The 23,233-nt window shown below is 39.5% G+C and overlaps 1 protein-coding gene across 2 annotated transcripts in view; it reads right to left on the bottom strand.

Annotated features, from left to right (window-relative positions):
• MLIP (muscular LMNA interacting protein) overlaps positions 1–23,233 on the bottom strand; it is a 123,705-nt gene that overhangs the window by 39,575 nt on the left and 60,897 nt on the right. For both annotated transcript variants that reach the window (XM_082480882.1, XM_082480881.1), the window contains exons 5-10: positions 18,290–18,361; positions 9,687–9,752; positions 9,521–9,604; positions 9,366–9,425; positions 7,592–7,636; positions 2,791–2,835 (exon numbers count right to left, since the gene is read on the bottom strand). In XM_082480882.1, the coding sequence (XP_082337008.1) occupies positions 2,791–2,835; positions 7,592–7,636; positions 9,366–9,425; positions 9,521–9,604; positions 9,687–9,752; positions 18,290–18,361 (372 nt within the window). The remainder of the gene's footprint in view (positions 1–2,790; positions 2,836–7,591; positions 7,637–9,365; positions 9,426–9,520; positions 9,605–9,686; positions 9,753–18,289; positions 18,362–23,233) is intronic.

Below are 23,233 nucleotides of genomic sequence, written 5' to 3' on the forward strand. Positions count from 1 at the left end.
CTCCTGGTTTGAGGTAAAAAAGAACCAATTTTGTTCAGTAACTTTGCTTCTTAGCTGGGCCTCTTCTAACTACTGAAATTAACTGCATATTGTGCAGACAGTGTTCACTCTCTGAGTGATAAGACCAATGTTTATAGCTGATGCCCAGGCGTGGGATGCAGAGAGGCTCTCGCTTATACTTATTGCTCTAACAGCCAAGGCCAACCAACTTTGTTATTTGCCCTGTTGGAGGGTCGGAAGTGGAAAAGCATAGTGGGGTCCCCCCTGCAGGGATGAGCGGACAGGACAGGTGACCCAAAACTGACCAACAGGGTATTCCATCCCATCTGCCTCATGCTCAGTATAAAAGCTGAGGGATCAAAGGGTCAGCTCTCTTCCTTCAATGGCCGACGTCTGAGGAGGACTCTGTTTGTCTGCCTGTGATCCCAATCCTGAATCCAGATCGGGAATCCAGTTCCCATCCATCACTGAGTCCAGCCTGGGACTGCCCCAGTGCCAGCCGGTGACGTGATTGTCATCTCGGGAGCTTGATACGGTTTTGTATATATTTCATTATTTCTTTTTATTTTATTATTAATATTTCATTGAAGTAGCTTAGTTCCTTCTAAACTCATAAGTCTCTTTTTCGTCCTCTGCCTCTCTCTTTGAAGAGGGGTAGAGGGGAGCATCTCTCGGTCCCATCTGGGGTCCCCCAGGTCCCCAGTAGCCGTTTTGGCCTAAACCACGACAGTAATATTTCAAGATGTGCAAAGTAGTAGGAGCACAGCTTCTCCTACTGAAGAACAGAATTAGTACATGTATGGACAAATAATAGGGAATGGCTTTTGAAAGGGCACTCTTGCCTGATAAAACTTTTACAGTTATCAGCGATGCAAGAAAGCTGGCTGATACAGCACATGTAGGTTATGTTCAAACTAACAATATCAGAACCTTTTGGCATCTAGGAACACATATTAGATGAAACCAAATGAGAATCAACAGACCATCTTATGGGAGGCTCAGTGTTTGGGGTTTTTTTCCCACTGGGTCCCCAAATGGATGACCAGGGATAACAAAATGAGGCTGCATCGTGAAGCATAAAGTCCAGTGGATGTGGAGCCATGCTACCCATGGTTTTCAAATGCTTTAGTGAGGTCTTTCAGCAGGGTCTACTAAGGAAATGAAACTGCTATGGAGTAAAAGAGAATATTTCCTACAGACCAGTTAAAAGAGAGGAGGCAAAAAGCTGGAATAAATGTTTAAATTTCACAGTGGAGAGAAGTCATGAATACAGTTCCTCAGAGATGTGCTCTGGAATCTGGGCTTTGAATTATGGATCTACATCAGCTAGAAGAATGGCTCGTAAGGTGACAAAGTTTGCTGATAATAATGAATCTTTCAGAGGAGTAAAAACAGTGCAAAGAGTTGCAGAGAGATCTTATGATACTGAGTGAATGAATGACAAAAAGGCAGGTGAAACTTAACTGAATTCAACGTTGATATCTTTCTCAGGGGAAAACAGAACTACATCCTAAATTCACACATGCAGTGATGAACTAGTTAGCTCAGAAACTAGCTCTTACTACTCAGAAAATATATCTTGGGCTTATTGTACGCAGTTCTGTGCAAACATTGGCTTACTGCTCAATACAAATAAGATGAATAAAAAAAAAATTACTCGGAAGTTTTAAGAAAGGAATAGAAATAACAGTAAAGGCCCTTATCATGTCATCATGTAAACAGGAATTGTTGAGTTCAGAGTTAGACAAAAGTAGTTTATGGTTTTAGTCTCCCAATCTCAAAAACAAAAACCTGAAAAAGACACAGAAAAGGGATCATCAGAGAGGGGGACAGTATCCATTCTTCTCAGAGTGGCTAAGCAATTGTGACTTTTCTGAATGAAAAAGAGGTGACTGATAGGGTATTATGGTTAATACCTAGAAAATCATTAATAATATTTAGAAAGTGAAGAAAGAACAATTATTTGCTGTTTCAGTACAAGTACTGAGGTCAAGTAGTAGCTTTAAAACAAAGAAATAAAGTACCGTTTCACACAATGCATAATTAAAAAGTAAACCTTATTACTACAGAATGTTGTAGAGACCAAAGTATAACAAGATTCAAAAAGTAACTGGAAAAAATCATGAAAGAAGTGGTCAAAGATTACTAAACTGAAGAAATTGACTCAGTAAGTCCCTAAAATTCCATTAGCTGAGATACAATGGGGAAAATTTCTCATCCACCTCTCATTTTTCCCCTAAGCATTCATTAGTGGTCACTGTCACTTGGACATGCTCCATGACCTCTTTTCTGACTCTTCTTCAGAAAGTTTGGCTCCAACAGGACCGTGATCAGACCTAAAATGAACATCTGATGCCTAATCTCCCTTTCTTTACTTGATTTATCCTTACTTTTCACTGGTTAAGCCAGCTTTGATTTAAACTAGTGTGTAAGAAGAAAATAAATGCCAGAACGTTGTTGCATGTAGACAAAATTGTAGAAGTGGAATATTAAAAGAGTCAAAGAACCCGCAGTAGACTCTATAGTTGCCCTACACCTCAAGATTCAGCGAGACTCTCTATTTTTTAATTGGCCTGTGAGTTTACAAGTAATGTCAGGATTTACAGTTACTTAAACCACGTGTGTATTCAGTACAGAAGAAAGCAATCCAGCCCTGTAGAAGCAATGCAGCTTTGGAGGAGGAGATTTACTGCAGCTTCTTTCAAAGGACTAAGAAAGTAAATAATTACTTTAGATTTTGTGCTTCTGCAAATTTTGAAAAATAGCGTATCACAGCTGTGCAGTACATACCATCTGACTCTCTGTTACCATAGGTGCCGATTTGTAAAGGTTGGCCTGCAAAAAAAGGCAAATATATACAGTATTACATACAATATCATACCAATTATAGCTATGACAGAAGACAAATCCGTGGACCACAGTATGCTTAGGTATAGCAGCTTTTACCACTGATGCAGTGACACACAATCAGTAAGAGAAGTTAAAATATTGTCATTTCCAGATTATTTCTAGGTATGATTAAATATGAATGCCTGTTGTTAAAATTTTAGGGATACTTTTTTCCAAGTCCAACAAAATTTCACTTTTTCATCTTGATCTGATCTTGAAATGTAAATCCTGACATTTCTGAGCCTGCCATTGGCTGTTAATTTCCAGCATCAATGTTATTGACACTATCAATTGTATTGGGAGATGAGTCCACCTTTCTCATCCTTCTGACTTTACGTTACAAAAACCAGAACAGTCCTACCCAAGCATTACTTTTTTTTTTTTTCTGAGTATATACTGAACAGCAGAAGCCCTATTTTCCAGATCAAGAGTAAATGCAATGAATGCAAAGTATTTGTGTGTGTATGTGAAATAGCCACGTGCCACATGCTTATTTGCCCACACAGTGGTAAGATTCAGAATTTCTGGTGCATTGATACCTCCAATCAACTCCTTCAAGCTCTGTAAGAGTTCCACTCGATAACACAGTGTTTCTGTACAGATAACATGCCCTTCCTTGATGTGAGTGTGATCTGGAGGCCCTGAGACTCTGAAATGTGAATATTCTTCAGTATGGTGGTAGAAAAAGTACGAGATAAAATGGTTAGGTGTTATAGTTGTAGTAGAAGACAAGTCAGTGCCATTCACCCTCTGCAGAAGGACCACTACGATTGGATTTTTATTAACTCAATTATATGTTTCTCTCACAGTTTCAAGCAGAAAAGCAATTCCAGCATGTTTGGAGAGGGAAGGACATGCTCTTCCTTTGTTCCACTGTGACAAAGACCTTGCAGAGATTTGGCCACAGAATTCTGGATGTGGTCTCGCAAGTGCTAAATTGAGAGGTTTAATCATTCCCTGGACCTGTTTGCTCTACTTCTGCATTGGTGAGAACAAGTTCATCACAAGTTACAGTGGAGGACTGTGCTCCTCACTAAGAGCGCTCACATCTCTAAACACAGCCACTGGTGGAGGAAACATTCCTACCCACACAGGGACAGCTGTGATAGCACTAAATCTACAAGAAGCACATTTTCTGCCCTTGACAGAGTAAACTAGAGTTTTTACTAGTGGTTGCTTGCATACTAGGGACTCTCTTTCATACCGTTAACCAAATGTGATGACCAACCTCACTGAGACCTTAAAGACATCAAAGCACTTCAAAATGATCTACAGATACAAGCAGGCTGGAATTAAATCTCTCACTTCAGTGGTGCAAATTAAGAGTAAATCTCATTTCAAAGGGGTTACTTGAAATGTATATAAGCACAGCAGACCACAGATTAATAAGCATTACTTATTTCTGCATGTCTGGGTGCACTTTTAGCTGCTTCGTGTTCTCTCATTTGTTCACTTGTATGTCATGTCTATAACACGTAAAAAAGATTTTTTTGAGAACTGTCAAGAGCAAAAATGTCAATAATATGCAAAGTAATTATTCTAATTAATCACAAGAGAGATTAGTTGTAAAATAGTTGCAAAGCGGCTAAATGACAAAATTATAAATTTGCTAGAACTTAAAAGTATAGTTAAGAAAGCTTTTGTTGGTGTCAGTAATTATATGGAAACACGATGACTATATATATTAGGGCACTCAATAGCCATAAAAGAGACCTTATTATGGAGACCTTATTATGGAGACCTTATTATGGCGTACAAGTATCTAAAGGGTGGGTTGAAGGAGGATGGAGCCAGGCTCTTTTCAATGGTTCCAAGTGACAGGACGAGGGGCAATGGGCACAAGTTAGAACACAGGAAGTTCCATTCAAATACATGGAAAAACTTCTTTAAGGTGAGGGTGACAGAGCACTGGCACAGGCTGCCCAGGGAGGTTGTGGAGTCCCCTTCTCTGGAGATTTTCAAGACCCGCCTGGATGCAGTCCTGAGTAATGTGCTCTGGCAATCCTGCTTTGGCAGGGGAGTTGGGCTAGATGATCTCTAGAGGTCCCTTCCAACTCTGAAACTCTGTGATTCCGTGATTCCGTGAAAAGTAATTTATTTAGAGAATTATTATTACAAATCAGCAGTATCATCCCTAAAACCAACAGAGATGTACTTTTTAAAATGGTGAATGACATCATATCGAAGACCGTACAGTTTAAAAAGTTGTTGAATGACAACTGTAGTACTTGGTTGTCAGCTGGTGCAAACTGCTGTAATTTCACTGAAGTCAGACATTTTTCCATACTTTATACACTCTCTTGTTAGTTATACAATCATTTACATCTTTACTGGCATAAGAAGACACAAAAGTAATTGAGGCCAAGGCAGATCTATGCCATTTTCATTGTTAAAATGGCAGGCTACTTCAACATATTTGCATAGTCTACTACTCCGTATAACCTACTAAAGTAATTAACAATATTACCATGTGTGCATATGTATACATTTATATGTATGTGTGTTTATAAATAATCCTTTAGCGTGATGACAGAATTTCCTGTCCCTGACTCATAAACAAATTACCGCATTTCTTTTAACCAAAAACACCCTCAAAGCAACATTTTGACAAGTATCTCAATTTCAGACATCATGAATACAAAAGGATTAAGAAAATTATATTACTAAATTACCATTTTAATTCTTTCTAGCAAAATTAATTCAGTTGCATAAAGTAAAAGCCTACTTCTAAAAGAAAAAAAATATTTGTGAAAAAAGGATGGCTGAAAATCTTTACTCCAGGGCAGCTCACATGAGACTCCACAGACCTCCTGGGGGAACTCACAATTTGATATTACGATAACAAGTGTCTGTACAATACTCTGTTCCTGATTTCTATTCGAGAAACTGTTAGATTAGCTCAAAGTAAGCAATTTGTTTCAAAACAGACCGCTTGTACCTACTATGAAGAAATGTTGGCCTCTGGACTATATCTCCTCTAGTGAGCAAATGTCAGCACACACAGAGACTCAGGAACAGGTCCTTTCCAGTTAATGGTTAGCGCACTCCCTTGCATGCTTTGGTCCACACCAACTACCACTCTTCCAGACAGTTCTCCTTCATGGTCTGTGTGGTAGCATGGAGCATGCTGCTCTCAGTGAGCTGAAGGGATGAGGCCACCCTGGGTCTTGTGCTGGGTTGGAGAGCTCACCGTGAGGGGATGGAAGTGGAAGGGGAAGAGAAGACAACTCTATGGAAAACCATCTCAGTGTGTCCTCGCCCTAAGGGCTGGAGGACAAGCCACTGCCTGATCTATCAGCTGGGACAGAAATAGCGCTTGGAAGTCCTACCGTGGAAACAAAGCAAGAGATTGGGAAAGAGCTGTGATGTGTGCGGGCTGTTAGGGACACCTGGCTCGTCCCTCAGGAGACTCTGCTGCAGAGTGCAGCAACAGCAAGGTCCAGGAGAGCCTGGACCCACTGAGTTCAGCCACCACAACACAGCCTGGAGACCACAGTCTCTTTTCTGACACACAAAAAATTCAACATGCTTGTACAATTTATAGGAAAGGCTAGCCTCCCAGTAATCCTCTGCATTACTCCCAAACATATTTTTAAATATTGATTTGTTTAATTTATCTAGAAAGTTCCAGGGGAGATTAGGAAGGAAGAGTTTTCTACACCAGCAAAGAAAACCTAGGCATATGTTGGATGCTTGAATTTATGGTATATGTCAGCCACAGTTTTGGGAGCTGGAGATCTGCACTGGAGTGGCATTAAATATACTCTGTTCTCACAGACTACCTCTGAAACACACTCTTTTATTTCATTAAAAAGCCCTCTTCCAATATCCTTTCTAATTAGTATGAGCCAGCACAATCTGTCTAGTAAAAATCACAGTATGCAATAAAATATGCATACTGCCGCATTCAAGCAGCAAAATCGAATTGATCAGTCAAGCATTGTTCTGGCATAAAACTGGAAGGCCTCTATTGCTTTGCCAGCACTGCTTTGATTTGAGGTTCAATAGAAATGCTGAATGATGAATAGTAAGCAGAGATTTCTCACCACCTGACTAGATGAGTTGTAAGTAAAATATGGGACCTGCAGTAACTCTGTGTGCTAGTGAGAATGAAAATGTTAATTGGGCATAATGTTTCAATAACTGAACAGATGACTCAATATAGAGATTTCCTTTGTATGTTGGAATGTGTGTATATGTGATAAAACAGCTTCTATTCATCTAAGGATAAAGTGTGGGGTTTCAGCCAGCTCTGTATCTTGGAAAGAAAAGTTTGGCTCAACCCCAAATTCTGATGGGTAGGCAAGAACTAAAGGACTTCTACCAAAGCAAGTGTCCTACAGTGCCGGCTAAGTCCAAACAAATGCAGCCTTCAGCACCTGTAACAGTCTGTCTGCTAAATAGCTGAGCTCCTGCCCAATACTTGAAGCAAACAACAAAGAAGAAGTGTGTGAAGAAATTAATTTTAACATAATATTCACACAGGTAAAATTATCAATAGACACCGCCCTGAAGAGATTCCGGCCATGGGAAGACATCTCAAGTCTCAATTGCCAGTGCTGTCACATAGTCACTTCTCTGTACTAGTCAACACCTCTTGTCGTGAGTAGGCACCTGTGCAGACTCACCCAGTATTGTAGCAAGAGCAGACAAATTAGACATTCCTGCATGCAAAATGTAGAGTAATTATAAAAGTACTTACATATCTGGTTTCACGCCCAGCTGCTCTCTGCTGTGTTGTTGACACCTTGTACAAAATAAATAGATATATTAAGGGCAAAGAGAAGTAACTCAAAGAGATTTTTATCATAGTGACAAGTTATTATTTGCTCAAATTCAAGAAAACTTCAGTTTTCCAGAAAGATTTGTGTGATATATGAGAATAAGGTGTGTTAAAGTTTCTCTTGGTATGTTTATTGTAGAAAATATTGTTTCGTTTTTCCTGCTTAAAAACATTGATCCCACTCTATTGAGGATGGCATTTAAATTATCTCTGAGAACTCTCATAATAAAATGCTTGTTAGTAGATAGCCATAGGTGTGGTTGCCCCATGAAATTTAAGTTCCATTTGCTCACAAAATAACCTGAAATGGCACTTTTCCACATTCTTATTTGCAAGAACTTGCTTTCATCTGACTAATCCATGCTATTTCTAAGGCATCTACTTATATGCTCTTTTTTCCTTCCTGTCTACGACTCTCTTTTACCCTCATTTTAAGCACTTTACTTTCTCGTTCTGAGGTCCTCACAACCTTTATCTTGGTCCCTATGCTGCATCCTGTTAAACTCACCTTTTGCCCCCTTTATTTGGTTTCATGACTGCTAACAGATACCTTCCATTTGGTCAAGGCTCAATTCTCACTTGCCCAAGGAAGTAGGTTTTGGATGCTATAGCTCAACTTAGTAGCAGCATTTTAACCACTTCATATTCAGCGCAGGCATCGGGAAACATTCCCTCAATAACAGCCTGCCTGCTTCTTCGGCTGCTATCGTGTTTCCGTCTTTCAGCTGCCTTAAGTCTGATTCACCGCTGCGTGCTGGTTGGCAGAAGTCATTTCAAAAACGAAAATTAGATTTGATGTGTATATTTATTATAGCCACTCAGGAATGCTGGGTCTGTGCACTATTTTTGCATGGTGGACTGGACATTTTGCAGGATATTTCGAATGCATTAACTTCTTGATGTGTTCCTCTGCAAAAAGTCCCTTTCCTCCTGTTTTCAGGTGGATTTATGCCATTTTCACTTTCCTATATCTTCCATGACCAACTTAAATTTACCTGGGGCAAACTGAGTACAGGACCCTCTTCCCTTGGTTATCCATCCTTCTGAACCCAGAAGGCATGTCAATATAACTTAGGGAAACCAGAAGTTTAACACCAGTACAGAAAGTTACCCCTACCTCTCACTACCAGTTTCTGAGTACCCAGGGTAAATGGATGTAGCAGACATCCCCCTCCGGTGAGGGCCCATTAAAAGGAAATCAGCACTTAAGAGCAAGTCTACTTGTTCATTGCATTATCCCACTATTTGAAAACCAATAATGAACATTAAAAAAAAAAAAAAATGTTCTGATAGATGTTTCCAATCATTGAAGCTAGAAACATTGGCTTCTCTGTACTAAAGGACACATAGAAGGGACGAAATCTGGGAGACGGCCAGAGACCCTGCAATATGGAAGGCAAGGTATGAAGGATTTCTTCCTTGTGCATCCTGGCCTCTGAAGCCTTAATAAACAGTTTCTCTTTCATAATATAACTCCTCCTGACTTCAGGAAAGCCTCCTGCAACAAAGACTGCACTGACTGCAGGGCAGTTCTGTCCTTCCATGTCTTTTAGACTACCAGACACCTCTACTGACGTAGCATCCCTCAGCTGTAGATTTCTGTTGCCATAGCCATAGGCTCTATCGTGATCTCGCTTGCCTTGATATCAACCTGGAAAGAGCCCTTGCTGTGTGGGTGGGCTCGTTCACCTACCTTGCCGACATCTGACTCCGCGCCCATCTGCAGAAAACTTGGAGAAGACTCGCATCGGCGCTGGAAAATTATTTTCAACAGAGAACAGACTTATTAATGACAGGAGACGAAAGGAAAGGAAGAGAAAAAGTCAGTCCTGCATTCTGACGGGTTACCATAGTCAGCGGGTCCTGCAGGACTTGATCAATGACAGCACACAGCTCTTCTGTTTGTTGTCTGAGGTGGGCAGGGGAGCAGAGCTGAAAAAGGAGGATGGATCACTCAGTTAACCTTTGCTTTTTGTTTTCAAATAGACATTCGAAAGACATATAACAGCACTACCTCTGAATGGGTGTCCAAAGCAGTGCCTTCGGTCAGACTAGCAGTCTTGGTTGGCTCTTCTAATGCCTGCAATTCAAAAGACTTTGGTGTGATACTGACTTCAAAATTTTAAAAAACGAGCAAACGTATACTTTTTGCAATACTGTGTTTCCAAAGGTGGCACTTTCTGTTTCACCACATAAAAACAGAAAAAAAAGAAATTACAGGCCTAGTAAGGTTCTTCAGGTTACCAGCTTCTGATTCTCAATTACAGGGGGCTTTGCAGAGAAGGAAAGAAAGTATTCAAGCCAGGTGAATTGCCTCTACTTTGAGAGATCAGGAACTACCAGTTTAACTACCAGTTTAAATTGCCTTCTCCTTTGACAATGTCCCCTTCCTTCGCAGTAAATCTAACACGGTGAATGTGCGCCGTGAGCTGCAGGGGGTCGGGGGGCTGCCTGCCACGCACCCTTGGAGGAAGGCCACCAGCCGTAGGCAGGTGGACAAGGTAGGGGTCCAAGCAGGCAGGAGGCCCTTTCTTTTCCTCCAGTAGACATTTTCTTTGAAAAGTGCCTCCTGTTTAAAGAGGATGGCGACGCCACATTGCAACAAAAAGAGTGCTCGACGTTTTTGGATTTTAGTCTGAAATCACAAATGTATACAGCAAAATACATGCTATACATATGCGATATCACATTAAGCAGATATGCAATCTCCCCAAACAAAACCACAAGCTTCTTGTGCTTTGGTATACCTTCCGCTTTCCTACACCCGTACTTGGAGCAAGTTTAAGAACAGTGGGAATCGGTTTGCTGATCCCTCCGCTTTATCAGGCAACTCACAAAACACCCTCAAAAGCCAAACTCCAGTGCTCAGTTCCCTTTTCATCTTCGTCCAAAGTCTGTGAGGCACACTTTCACTGCCACCACCCACTTTTGCTTTGAAGTGATTTTCAAATGGACCCCGTGCCGAGACCAAAAATTACTGTGGAAGCCCGCTGATGTGTGAAGCAGACTACAGGGGAGGGACCCACAGGGTCTGTGGATTTTTTGTTTAATACATTATGCTTTTCTGAAGTTTAATTTTGCTACTTATTTGAAAAACATTAATGATAATAAGAGAAAAAAAAGAGCATTCCACTAAAGCACTTTTACATACACATGGGATTCTCTGAGAACAGACTGATCCCAGTGAGATATGAGGGCTGCCAATCACAGAAGCCATATGTGGATCTGGGAGACAATTTTTTTTCTTTCTTTGTCCAGCTACTGGCAGCATACATCTATCTATGCATAACTGAAAAGTTAATGACAATTTACTTTTAATATTTTTTAATACCATACACAAATGATCCTGCACAGAAGCACATTTATGGAACACCATGTCTTCTATCAGAAAGTACAGTAAGAAAAAAATGAAGAGTAGTTTCTTTCCAAACAGATTTTTTCCCTCCTCTCCAGCTCTAGACAAACCTACTGGCCTTGAAGTAGTTGTAGTTCAAATGGAAAAAAAATAAAAGAATGATTATTTTTGACATACAGAAATTAATGTAATCTTATCCCAAGACGGAAGATGAAAAGATAGTCTTTCTCATCTCTGTTGTCCCATCGCTGTTACCCAGCTAAATTCTTAGATCAACAGACAGTCCTATAGAAGAGGAGGGCTCAGCTAAAGAGGGCTCAGCACTACATTCAAGTACTGTGTCCCCAGTTCAGCTTCAGTCGAAATTACATCCCCCTGGTAAACACAAAATGAAGTGATAAAATGAAGTAGAAGAATCATTCCAGTACTTATTAGGGCCAGGATTGCCAAAGCAGCCTGTGTAGAAAGATGATGAGTCTGAACATGAATTAGGAAAACCAACAAATTTTAATCAGTCACAGTTTTGGAATGGAGAAATCATTAAGCTTCTCAAAACCTCCAAGTAACCAGTAGGGTAATGAACATAATAAAGGAATTTTTAAAAAATCTACATGTTTCTGTTTCATATTCACTTCACCAAAGCAGTGGGAGAGGGTGAACACAATCAAGGATAATAAACTACCCAGAAGATACCAATGAATCTTTCTAGAGGAACTACAGCCACATCCACAAGTCTCTGTTCAGAACCAAGACTCTGGATAATTTAAGCACCAAACATCCATCAGTTTCAGTAGAAATTGGGTACCCAAATATCTTTGCATTTTGAAAAAAGAACACAGGTGAACGCAGCACCAAGGTCTATGCGCTCCACACTCCTGAGATACAGCCACCATGTAGGAGCCATGCTAGAGAAAGCTACGGTGTTCTTCTCCCTTTTTGAACCTTTGGGGAAGGAAAATTCTAATCTTCAAAGTGATTAATTTCTTTCACTGTTTTATCTCTTTTTTTTTTTCTTTCCCTCTTTGAACAGCCCAAGTCCTCCAAAAAAGAGAAGAAACGGAGATAAGTAGATTTTAGGCATCCTTATCATCTCTACAAAGAAAAAAGTACTGTTTAATCTGTTGTTAGCTTTTCAAAATACAACTCAAATTGTTTTGTCCAGCAGTGTCTTTTTTTTTTTTTTTTCACATTTCCACATAGAGAAAAATGTGAGATTAAAAAAGTACAACTACCGCTTCTGAACTCATTACTGGAGTTATCATGCAATAATTTTATGATTAAATTAAAATATTAGTGCTACCTACAGTACTGTTGATCAGCACTGTCAACAGTATTCAAGCTTCACTTCCTATGCTGACAGTCAACAATATTAAAAGTGGAACATTCCTATTTAGGCATTCACATTTTTTTATTATATATGAAAAACAATAGTAGGACCACAATTTAAAAGAGTGCAATTTAGAGAATGAAAATGTATTTGTATTTGTGACAGAATTTAAATGTTCAGATGAAATAACTAGTTACTGAACCACTAATTTTTTCTTTGCAAAGGGCAACTTTGGGGGTGTGATGCATATATGCCATTGACGTCAGCGATGACTACAACTCTTCCCTCCTCTTTGCCCAAGCTATTTCATTGCTAAATCTGTATCAGAGCTGAAAGGATACTGTTAAATGATCCGAACAGGATCTCCAATATTTTTTTAGAAGAAGGAAAGCTCTTAGCAACATACAGGAAATACTGAACACTGTTTCACCCATCAATGAACCACATCAATAGTAGGAGAAAAAACAAATATTGTACCCTGGATCTGACACTGTATTGTGAAAACCCTGGGCTGAGGAAAAGCCAAGAAGTTTCCTCTTCTTTGATTTCTCTTGCACACATTTTCCCGTCAATATATTTTCCTAAGCCCTCAGCACATGCAAAAAAAATCCTTCTATATAATGGAACTTCACATACCATGAGTTCCTTTGACTTATTCCTTGAAGAACCTGGGAGATGATACTGAAAAGACCTGACTACTTTTCCTCTTATAAAATAATAATACAAAAGAGCTGCAAGGCTTTTGAAAGAAAGAGGGAGCTCATAGCCTGCTCCTACATTGGCACATTTGGTTATTATTACACACGAACCAGGTCCTTTATCGCTCCACAACTACACAGATTGTTTCCTTTCTTTCTTACCACTAGGTATTTATCTCTAGCCTTGAGAAGCATTTTGACATGCACATGTAATCTGGATGAGAGAAATTCACCTAGTAAGTGCACATTACAAGTACTCGGGGAAAACAAAATCTTTATTTACCAAAATATTCTTAACAAAATGTTGTCAGAAATGCTTTCCAGGTCCAGAAAGCTCCTGATGTTCTTGGTAATAGCCAATAGCCCAGCAGTTAGATCTACCATCTGAGAGTGAGGAAAAATTGGCTTGCAAGTTCCTGCTGTATGATTTCAAGGAGCGACAAATCTGCATTTGCCGTGATCAGTCCCTATACCAATGATGTTTGGTAATACAATATGTAAGAGTTCCCTCAGGGCAAGAACTTAAAGCTGGGTCTCCAATGTAGCAGATTACTGCCATATTTCCTCAGTTGCATTTCTTTCTTTTCATGAAAAAAAAAAAAAAATACAATCCACTCTCTCTTTCCTTCTGCATGAAGAGGAAAATGCCTTTTTTTTTTCTTTTTTCTTTTTTTCCTCCACAAGGAAAATATACCGCACTGCTGGCAATCTGCTGTGTAGGTGATAGGATGCAATTAGTAGGTCTTCGGAATTTTCCTAGAAGTGTAACATCATATGGAAAGACTGTTATAGACTCTCCTGAAGTTGGCCAAATTGCATTGTGACAAGAGAAAATGTGAAGAACGGCCATAAACAGACAAAATCAACAACCTAAGATATTTATTATTTAAGACAGAGGATTTTTTCTACATTTATTTAAAATTGAAAAAATAGTTCTCTACTTGTAATTAGTCGATAAATACAAGCCAGAGAAGTCAACAGTGCTTTCAATTGCACATCTTCAATCCATAGCCAGTTATACCTAATGCTTTTCAGAAGCTTTGGTACGTGTGGGATAAGCCTCGACTGTGGTTTCACCACAGTTCAGACTGGGGGAAGTCTGAGCAGAGTATTTGCAGCACCTCTCTCCCCACTAGGTCTGCATGCCCAGGTTTCCTTCCCATCAAAATGATGCCCAGATAAGAGAATTTCACCCCGATCAACACGCAGAGGGGGTGTGTATCTGTACAAACACAGCAAACCCAAATTCCTCTGCACAAACATTGCTGTAGGGCAAAGACCACTGAATTGTTAAGAGAAGATTTTTGGTTTATAATTTGAAGGCGTCCAACAGTTTTTGGGTTACATCTGAAATTTTTACATAATCCTGAAGATGAAGTAGGATCTGGTTTAAGAGACTGTCTACTTAAAGTTAAGAATTATTCTGTTGCTCCCTGAAATAAACTCTTCATCACTATCTATTTTGACCAAAAGATATTTTTATAGATATTTGATAAATGCAATCTCTAAGTAATAGATGCATTACTTTTTAAATACTATCTGATTAGGAATGGAATTTTGAATTAGACTGTGATCATATCCATATAACTATAGAAGCTGTACAAGAGTGTCAGTAGAGAGGTGACTCACCGACTCAACATTAATAAGGCCAGAAGGAGCCACAGTGGTCACCTAGTCTGACCTTTTCTTTAAACCACAGAACTGCCTGGAATTACTGTATGAAGTGCCAGAAAAGTGCCCTGTCTTGATTTTTCAATTTCTGTGATAAAGAGCCCCTTTCATTCCCCGGAAATTTTTTCTAATGGTTAATTAATTCTTTCTGTAAAACTTTTGCCTTACGCCTACATCAAACTTGTCTGCCTTTCTCTTCTAGCCAGTGGATCCTACCATCTGCTGGGCTGAAGATTTCATTAGCACAGTCTGTGGACCTGCCTTATTGCTATGAATCTGTGTGGCTATGATGGCACTGCTGACTGACCATGGTTACCACCACCTCATTATCACCATCTCTACCCTCCTTGCTCAGGCACCGTGGAGCTGTGCCCTTGCTTCTGAGGACACACAGCCAGCCTTGCTGTCACCCCGGTTTCCTTCCCTGTGGAGCAGCCTGGTCTTGCTGCTCCCTGACAGGGCTGAGGATAAGTCCCTTTAAAACAAGTTTTTGCTCTTCTAGATGTGAAGGAATTTATAGCCCAACCTTCCAAGAGACATCCTGGATTGGGCTTTTCCTGAGCAGAGCACGGGTGATGTGAGGAACATCAGGTTCATACAAATTCAAACAGCTGGAGACCATTCCAGTTACGAGATTTGATGAGATTAAGCCCCTTCTGGGGTTGCCAAAGTATACACATAAATAGTCAGTGAGCCTTTTCTTCTCTGCTAATGAGCACAGATTTGAATAACTCGCTTTGAGTAAGAGTACTGGAGGATAAGAAGAACGTGTTCTAGAAAAACCATTAAGATGATGATAACCTAATGATTTCATAAGAAGAAGTTGAAAAATGCTGGCTGAAATTAAAGCATCTGTGCGCGCATAAAAGAAAAAATTGACTTAAGAAAGAAAGTAAGACACAAGGAGACTATTTAGAGTCAGATAAAGCATTGTACCTTACAAGACATATCAATGGCAGTTTTCTATCATATGATCTAATTAATTCTGTATATGAATTGTCACTAGGATCACCCACATCACAGTTGTGACTAATTTTATTTAAGATGACCACCCAAATTAAATAATATAATTACTCACACAGTGGAAAAAGCTGACTTCTGAGAATGTGCATTTCCAGATCAATCTCATAGCAAACCACTTTTTTTGGCACTTTACACAGATGACGTATTCCTAACCATGCATTCAGCTCAGTAATACCTGTGCCTTGCAGGTATTATGTGATTTCCTTCCTTGCTAAAAAAGAAGCCATTCGAAAACTTCTCTACATAAACATTGTTTTAATGCTAATAAAACATCACTTATCTAGTTAAAATCTTATTGTCTTGAATGTCTCTCTTTTTAATCCAGTGCATCGTATCAAACGGGAGCATCATAATTACTGTCCTTGAGCTACAATGTAGCATGAGTTCCTTCTTGGTTCCCCCCTCAATATTTTTGAGGAGAATACTTGGATATTAGGGCTTGGTACAATGGGGCCTGTGTGTGCCATTGGGACTCCTTCATGCTTCCTTTAAGAGCCATACTCCGAATGCATGTCAGCTAACATAACAGCACTATCTTAGGAGCATAATTAGCTGCTGGTACAGATCAATGGGAGATTACTATCCATAATTCCCAAGATGAGAGAAAGCATGTAGTCAGGCCATGCTGAAACACACAGTTTACAAAGTAAATTAGTCAAAAGCCTCTCCTGAAGGCAAATCCTATAGCAGGGAATTGATTTCTTATTAGTTTTACATGACTGTGCTTTCACTACTGAAGGATACACCAAGGCTAGCATTTTCAATAAAGGGGAGGATAACCAAAAGTCTATCTAAACACAGATGCCTTTTGAGTCATCACTTTTTCTACAGACGCTGGCATTAGATTGTACAATTCAGTTTTAAGTATTGGGGATAAGCAACGTGCATGTTGCGAGTCAATGCCCCAGAGAGCATCAACCACACCATCAAAAGGAATCCCTTTTCTTCTGAAAAAGTACAGTCATATGGCTGACATTAAACCACTAGTTCACATCGGGAGTGTGCTTTCAGTGTGAACACCCTGCTCAAAGCCATCTACCTGGCTTGGTTTGCAAAGTGGCGCAGTCTTAGAGTGCACAGACTGGATGCATTTCAGATGAAGTCAACCATGAAGCGGCACTTCAGGAGTCCACCAAATGCTTCCAGCCACTAACAGGCACTCTGCCCAAACAAAACCTTTCCAAAATACATTCTGTAGGGGCGGAGGATCCCCTGCATCAGCTATTTTCCTCTACTGAGCCACAGAAATTGGACCCCATTGCATGCTAAAGCAGACATGACCTTCATTAGTGCATTCAAGATTTAAGTGAGGGAAGGATCAGGTTTTATGCAAATAATTTTAAAAATCCTTCAAGATTAAAAGAACAGTGGGAAAAAAAAGCAATGTCCCTTTTTTGGAAAAAAAAAAATCTTATTGATAGCATTTAACTGATAACTACTAGATCGCAATCAGTAATATTTCAAGGACAAAATTATCATCTTCAAAACTTTTATGCAGCTAAGTTCACCCTCTCCAATGTCTTTAGGCTCTGCAAACTTCTAGTGAAATCAACTGAGATGTGCATGTGAATACGTATTTAAATAGGTAGTTAGGAATGTTTAATCTTACAGAAATTAATCAGAGGTTAAGTTCCTGAACTAGGTCCTGAACAGAAAGATTTTTCTGATAAAGCTATAAACGGGATGTCAGGGTGATTAAGCATGTCTTTAAACATGTAAGACACATAGGTGATCGTTCATCATCGAAAATTTTTGTTAAACTTAGTGGGCTATTCTTTTGTGCAAAACTAATTTGGGAAAGAAAAAAATAAAAATAGACATCAGTGGGTACTTTGAACCCTTCATGCAGAACTTAAATTTTCAACTGACTTCCAAAACTGCATTATCTCAATAAGGACTATACAAGCCAGCCTTTGCTGACTGTGTCTTTGGTAGTAAATAAATGCACTAAAGACTGTTCTTTGGCTCTATCATCCCACCCTACAGAAAAGGATTGTTACCCCAAACTACATAGTGGGAACAGACCCCTGACCCACGCTAACTGTTTAAGTGCTCGGGGAAGTTGTTTGGGAGAATAATAGTTAATAGAGGCCAGTCCAGTGGCCAGGACTGTTCTCAGTTTAGCAGTTCAGCCGGTCAAGTTTGTGTACCTTGGGATGTTAAATTTACGAGTATAACCACAGCCACTGAATAATCATTAACTGTCCAAGACCTACTGATCGGTGAGTCCCAGAATAGCAGTGCTCCAGACACTTTCCAATAACAAACCAGACTTTGAGACGTTGCCATAAATGGCAGTCCTTTAGGGCACTTTTTTTTTTTTTTTTCAGTAAATTTATTTGCAGAAATTCAAATTAGTGAAGTCTTTGATCTTCAGCGGAAAGTGGCTGACCCTGAAAAACGATTGATGTTATAATCCTGAGCAGTTAGTTCCCAGAGCTTACGTTCCGCAATATCCCCCACAGAAATGTCAGAATATGTACATATAGTTGAACGGTCTCAAATTTACAACTCAATTCCCATGTCTTTGAGCAAACACTAACCTTCTGTTCCATAAGTAATGTGTTTGTAGGGATTGCTGCAAATGCCTTGTAGCTTGTCTTGATCTTGTACTGCTGAAAGGGTAAACCAGAAAGCAGGAGGAGAAGTAAAACAGGGTAGAAGAGGGAGAGGGAGAGAGAGGGAAAAGAGGGGAAAGGTACGACAGAATGAAAGACGTTCCAATTGTCTTGCAGACACGTTGCAACAATACAATGCTTACATATTGCCTAGGAAAGCTCTTTCTTAAAGAAAATCTAGCATTTCTGTTAAGATTTTAAAGGACATCTTTTGGTTTCAGGAATGAAGTAGGACAAAGTGAAATCCCTATACCAGCTTATAACTTCCAAAGTGATTTTGACCGTTTTCTGCCGACTAATCTCCTTAAATGAATATCAGAAGAGGCTGTGAGTTTTTTCCAAATTTGCCTGTGATTTGATATGATACTGCACAGCTACTTCTGCCAGCACATACACCTCAACAACTGCTGCTGTGTGGTGTGATTCTGGACCACCAAATAAGAGGGATTTCTGTGATTGGCTTTAACGAGACTGATTAGGATCCTTAAATGATGAGTTACTTGCATTAGTGGATAAATCATTTAAGTCATGTCACAGCTTTTCATCTCCTGAATAAGTAACCCTACCACCCAAACATTACTTCAAAACAAGTATAGGAACTTTCACGCTCTAACCAAGCATACAGAACTGACAATCTAAACCATACAAAATGCATGGGTTTGGGTACGAAACTTCTAAGATGAGCCTTAAAAATTATTCTTTTTAAACAATTTATATTTTAGCCTACATTAGCTTGCCTAGTTATTTTTAACTCTTTAGAAACCATACTTTCTACATTTTCTTTGCAATTATGGAGGTTGAATTCAGTAATTTTTAAATGATAGGGGAGATTTTTCTATACTTGCATGAGTTCAAGAGCTAGAATTCTTGATCACATGACTGCTGGATTTTATTTTTTTTTAACAGTTAAATGGGGATTTGCTACATAGTTCCCTTTTCAGCAACATTCTAATAAAAAGTCATGAATTCACACAATAACAGTGTTTTAAGTTATTGACTGATTATTTCCCTGATAGTAACACAGAAATAAATTTACTTGCTAATCAGTATAGGTTTTTTAATGTACTGCTGTCTGCAACAGTGAATGCTGGTGATTATAAGAGGCTGAGCTGCACACTGTACTTTGTGTCATTCTTTTGTCATTTTTTTCTTTTCTTTATATCTAATAAAAGTCTTGATGACAGCAGAGGGGCCAAAATTTTAATTCAGATAAGGGAAACATATCATCCTTGCACCTCTCTTGACAAATTGTAGGACACCACCTTTTAATTCTTTCTATGCATAATATTATGTTCCTTTCAATTTTACTTTTAGTTAAAAGTTGGAAACTGACAGACATTCAAAAAGTCAATAATCACAACAATCATATTGAATGAGAAGTCTGACAAAGCAGATGAATGCAAATGCTGAAAATGCACTCTTTTTTTGACTTTTTTGGGGGAGTTTGTGTAATTTATATGAGATTTAGTGATTCTAATTTGGATGTCTACCATTTAGGTGCTTCAGTGAAAACTAACTTGTTTTATAGTCATAGGCATTTCTACAGAATAATTCGTCTCATCCCAAAATAGGCACCTAGAAAGGTAAAATAAAATCATCCTGTAAATACCCTATATTCTTTTCATTAGCTGTAATAGAATTGCCCAAGTTGTACTTGGATATCTAACTTTCAAATGTCAGAAGTCATGTGAGTTGAATCCTGCCCTTTGAACGTTCAGACAGCAACAATGCTATAAACATATGTAGGTTCATATATATATTTATGTATATACAAATCTACATGCAGATAAGACATAAAATACTGTGCACTGAAGACGGAAGACCAAAATTCCACATGTTAAAATTTGCATATCCACAAAATGTATCCTTGTTTGCTTATAATTGGTATTCAATCAAGAAAATAATATAATTGAAGATGTAAATGAAATGCAGTGTCTTCACTAGCCCATGGGTTTTCACATACGATGAGATTGGCATCATATACGACGAGAATACTGTGACCACTTCGAAGTTAGTTGTAGTGTTATATGAACTAAACAAAGACATATTGGACTGTTGAAATGTAGAAGTTCCTATATTGCTTCAATGTACTTTGTCACTTCCAGATACTGTAGAACCTGTGAGCAATGTGCTATTGTCACAGTGTCTGAGAAGACTGGAAAGCCTTTAGAATCATAGAATCATAGAATTAGTGAGGTTGGAAGGGACCTTTAAGATCATCAAGTCCAACCATTAACCTACCCTGATAAAAACACCACCACTTCTAAACCATGTCCCTAAGCACCTCATCTACCCTTTTATTAAACACCTCCAGGGATGGTGAATCCACCACCTCTCTGGGCAGCCTATTCCAATGTTTAATAACCCTTTCAGTGAAAAAATGCTTCCTAATATCCAATCTAAACCTGCCCTGACATAACTTGAACCCGTTTCCTCTTGTCCTATCACTTGTCACCAGGGAGAAGAGGTCAGCTCCCATCTCTCTAAAACCTCCTTTCAGGTAGTTGTAGAGGGTGATAAGGTCTCCCCTCAGCCTCCTCTTCTCCAGGCTAAACAACCCCAAACTTTAATTCAGTTTCTCATCTATATGAATATGTTTCTTGTCTTGACACATTAGTTTGCATTACTTAAAATTATTCTTCAATGCCTAAATACGTTTAATAAACTAGTTCATGGGGAATCTAGCACTATTTTTAAACAGCCACGGACAGTTAGGTCTGCTGCACCCGCACCTGCTTCCAGTCAGAAGGATATTTGCTCAGGCAAATATCAGCCTGGGGAGTTTGGGGGAAAATGTCCTACTTTTCTTGCTCAAATGAGCTCCGTGGGCACCCACTGGGCATTGCAAAGAGTGCTAGGTGCAGGCCTACAAAAGCTTAAAGTCAGGGACTAACCATGAGAGCGTAGAGCTCCTCATGAGTAACCTTTCGTGCTTTGTGGTAGGTTTGCAGCTGTGCTGAGCTCCGTGTTGTTACAGTTAGTTTGTTCCCCAGCTCTTTTTGGGTAGATCTACATGCATTCCTGTGCTACATTCAAACAGGAAAAATCAAAGCATACGTAGGAATGATAACCCATGAAACTACTGCAAAGAGTTTTCAAACAACATCCAGAAGTTTTTATTCTAATCTGTTCCTGTAGAGTCAGCAATTTGATCTGTCTCCACTCCATCCTACTGTTCTTTTTGCTATATTAGGTCCATGAGGACACTATTAAAGTGTCTGCAAAGTCCAGGGGGAGGGTTTTTATTTCCTGTGGTCACCCACAGTTCACATTTCACACTGATCTGTGGATTTATGTTAATATTGATTTTGCAAAACCATCATATTTTTAAATCCTTGGTGAAAATCTAATGTCAAAATTCTGGTCGAATAGGTGTTGGTTTTATACACGCCTTAATGTTGCTTCAACCGCTGTTGAAGCAACATTAAGGTTGCAAAATTACACGTGTCAAAGTCAAGCACTTCTAGATGTTGTGCTTTTCCCTTGATATTCACTTAGCACATTCATACATGCAAAAATTTTGTCATGCATCAACACTCATCAGAGGGAGCAACCTGCTTTTTGTTTGGCTCTAAAGCTGAGCTGATTGGTACTAAAGAGACCTAAATGCTGCCTAGGATGTTAATGTTGTCCCTCCTCAATCTTTTCCTTTTTTCTCTGGAAATATACTGAGATTTGAAGCTGAAGGGTTATCAGAGACCCTGCTACCATTAACGCATCAGCAAAGTCCATTGAGCTGTGCCGTAAACTAGGTATGGAAAGAAATGAGAGCAGGAGGAAAGGGGGGTGTTGAATGCACACTATTATTAACTGTAAATGAAGTCTCAGCCTCACATTTTAAAGACACGAGACCTTCACTGCACTGAACACCCAGATGCATTTGCTTTAGCAATTTCAGATCTTCCGCATCGCCAGTGGAGCCAGCTTTGTCTGCGTGATTAGAAATTGCAGCAGACTAACAGTCCAAGTCTGTTAAACTGGTGGACACTCTCCCACCAATGGGGTGGTGGGGCAGTTTCAAGAGCGCCACCGTATTGCACAGTAAAGCAGAATTAGCAGGAAAAGGGACAGTAGGGAGGACAGAAAGGGTGTAACAACCTCTGGAAATATAAACCCAGGCAATAGCTGTGGGTCACAAGCAGAGAATTTCCGTACTGCCAGAGACTCTCACAGAGACTGTGAGAGCCTCATTGTGTCTCATTGCACTGACTGGCAGAAACCAAAACTGCTTTGCAATCTGCAGGCTCAGTCATGTCTTCCAGTTCTCTCTCGGGGGCTTTTTTCTTGGAATTTCTACAATTTCATTTCTCTTTTTGTTTCATTAAGTAATACTGACAGGGTGTAGCGACTCTGTACAGCTGTGTTTGGCACAATGGTTCCTCTTGGGTTGTTTGGTCTTTAAAAGAACCATTCATGACAATTGCCACTTTGTGCTGATCTAAACCTCTCATTTTCAATTAACATTTTCCAAGCAGTTCAGGTCACCCCTGCCATGGCCAAGCTGTTAGGAACACATCTGACACAACTTGATCTGGCAGACCAGGCTGAAATTTCGCTCTGTGAACAGATAAATCAATAAACTATGATAGCCTTTCTGTGATGGGCAGAGCCCAGACACCAGCAAGAGGCAGCACAAAGGAAACACAGAATGCAAAGATAAGACAAAAGAGGCTGGAAAGCCTTCTGCAGCTCTGATGTCTTCTGCCACAAGCCTTTCCTTTTTGCATAACAGTTCCTTTTGTTTTCACCTACCTGCTGCATGTTGTTTGATCAGCTTTCCTTTCCTTCCCTTCCCCTTCCCATTCTTGAGGTTTATCTTTAGGTTTAAAGTGTAACTGGTTCCCAAGCCCTCCTGCAGCAATCCCCATC

This window comes from Vanellus vanellus, assembly GCF_965231255.1.
Source record: "Vanellus vanellus genome assembly, chromosome: 3".
Lineage (NCBI taxonomy): Eukaryota > Metazoa > Chordata > Aves > Charadriiformes > Charadriidae > Vanellus > Vanellus vanellus.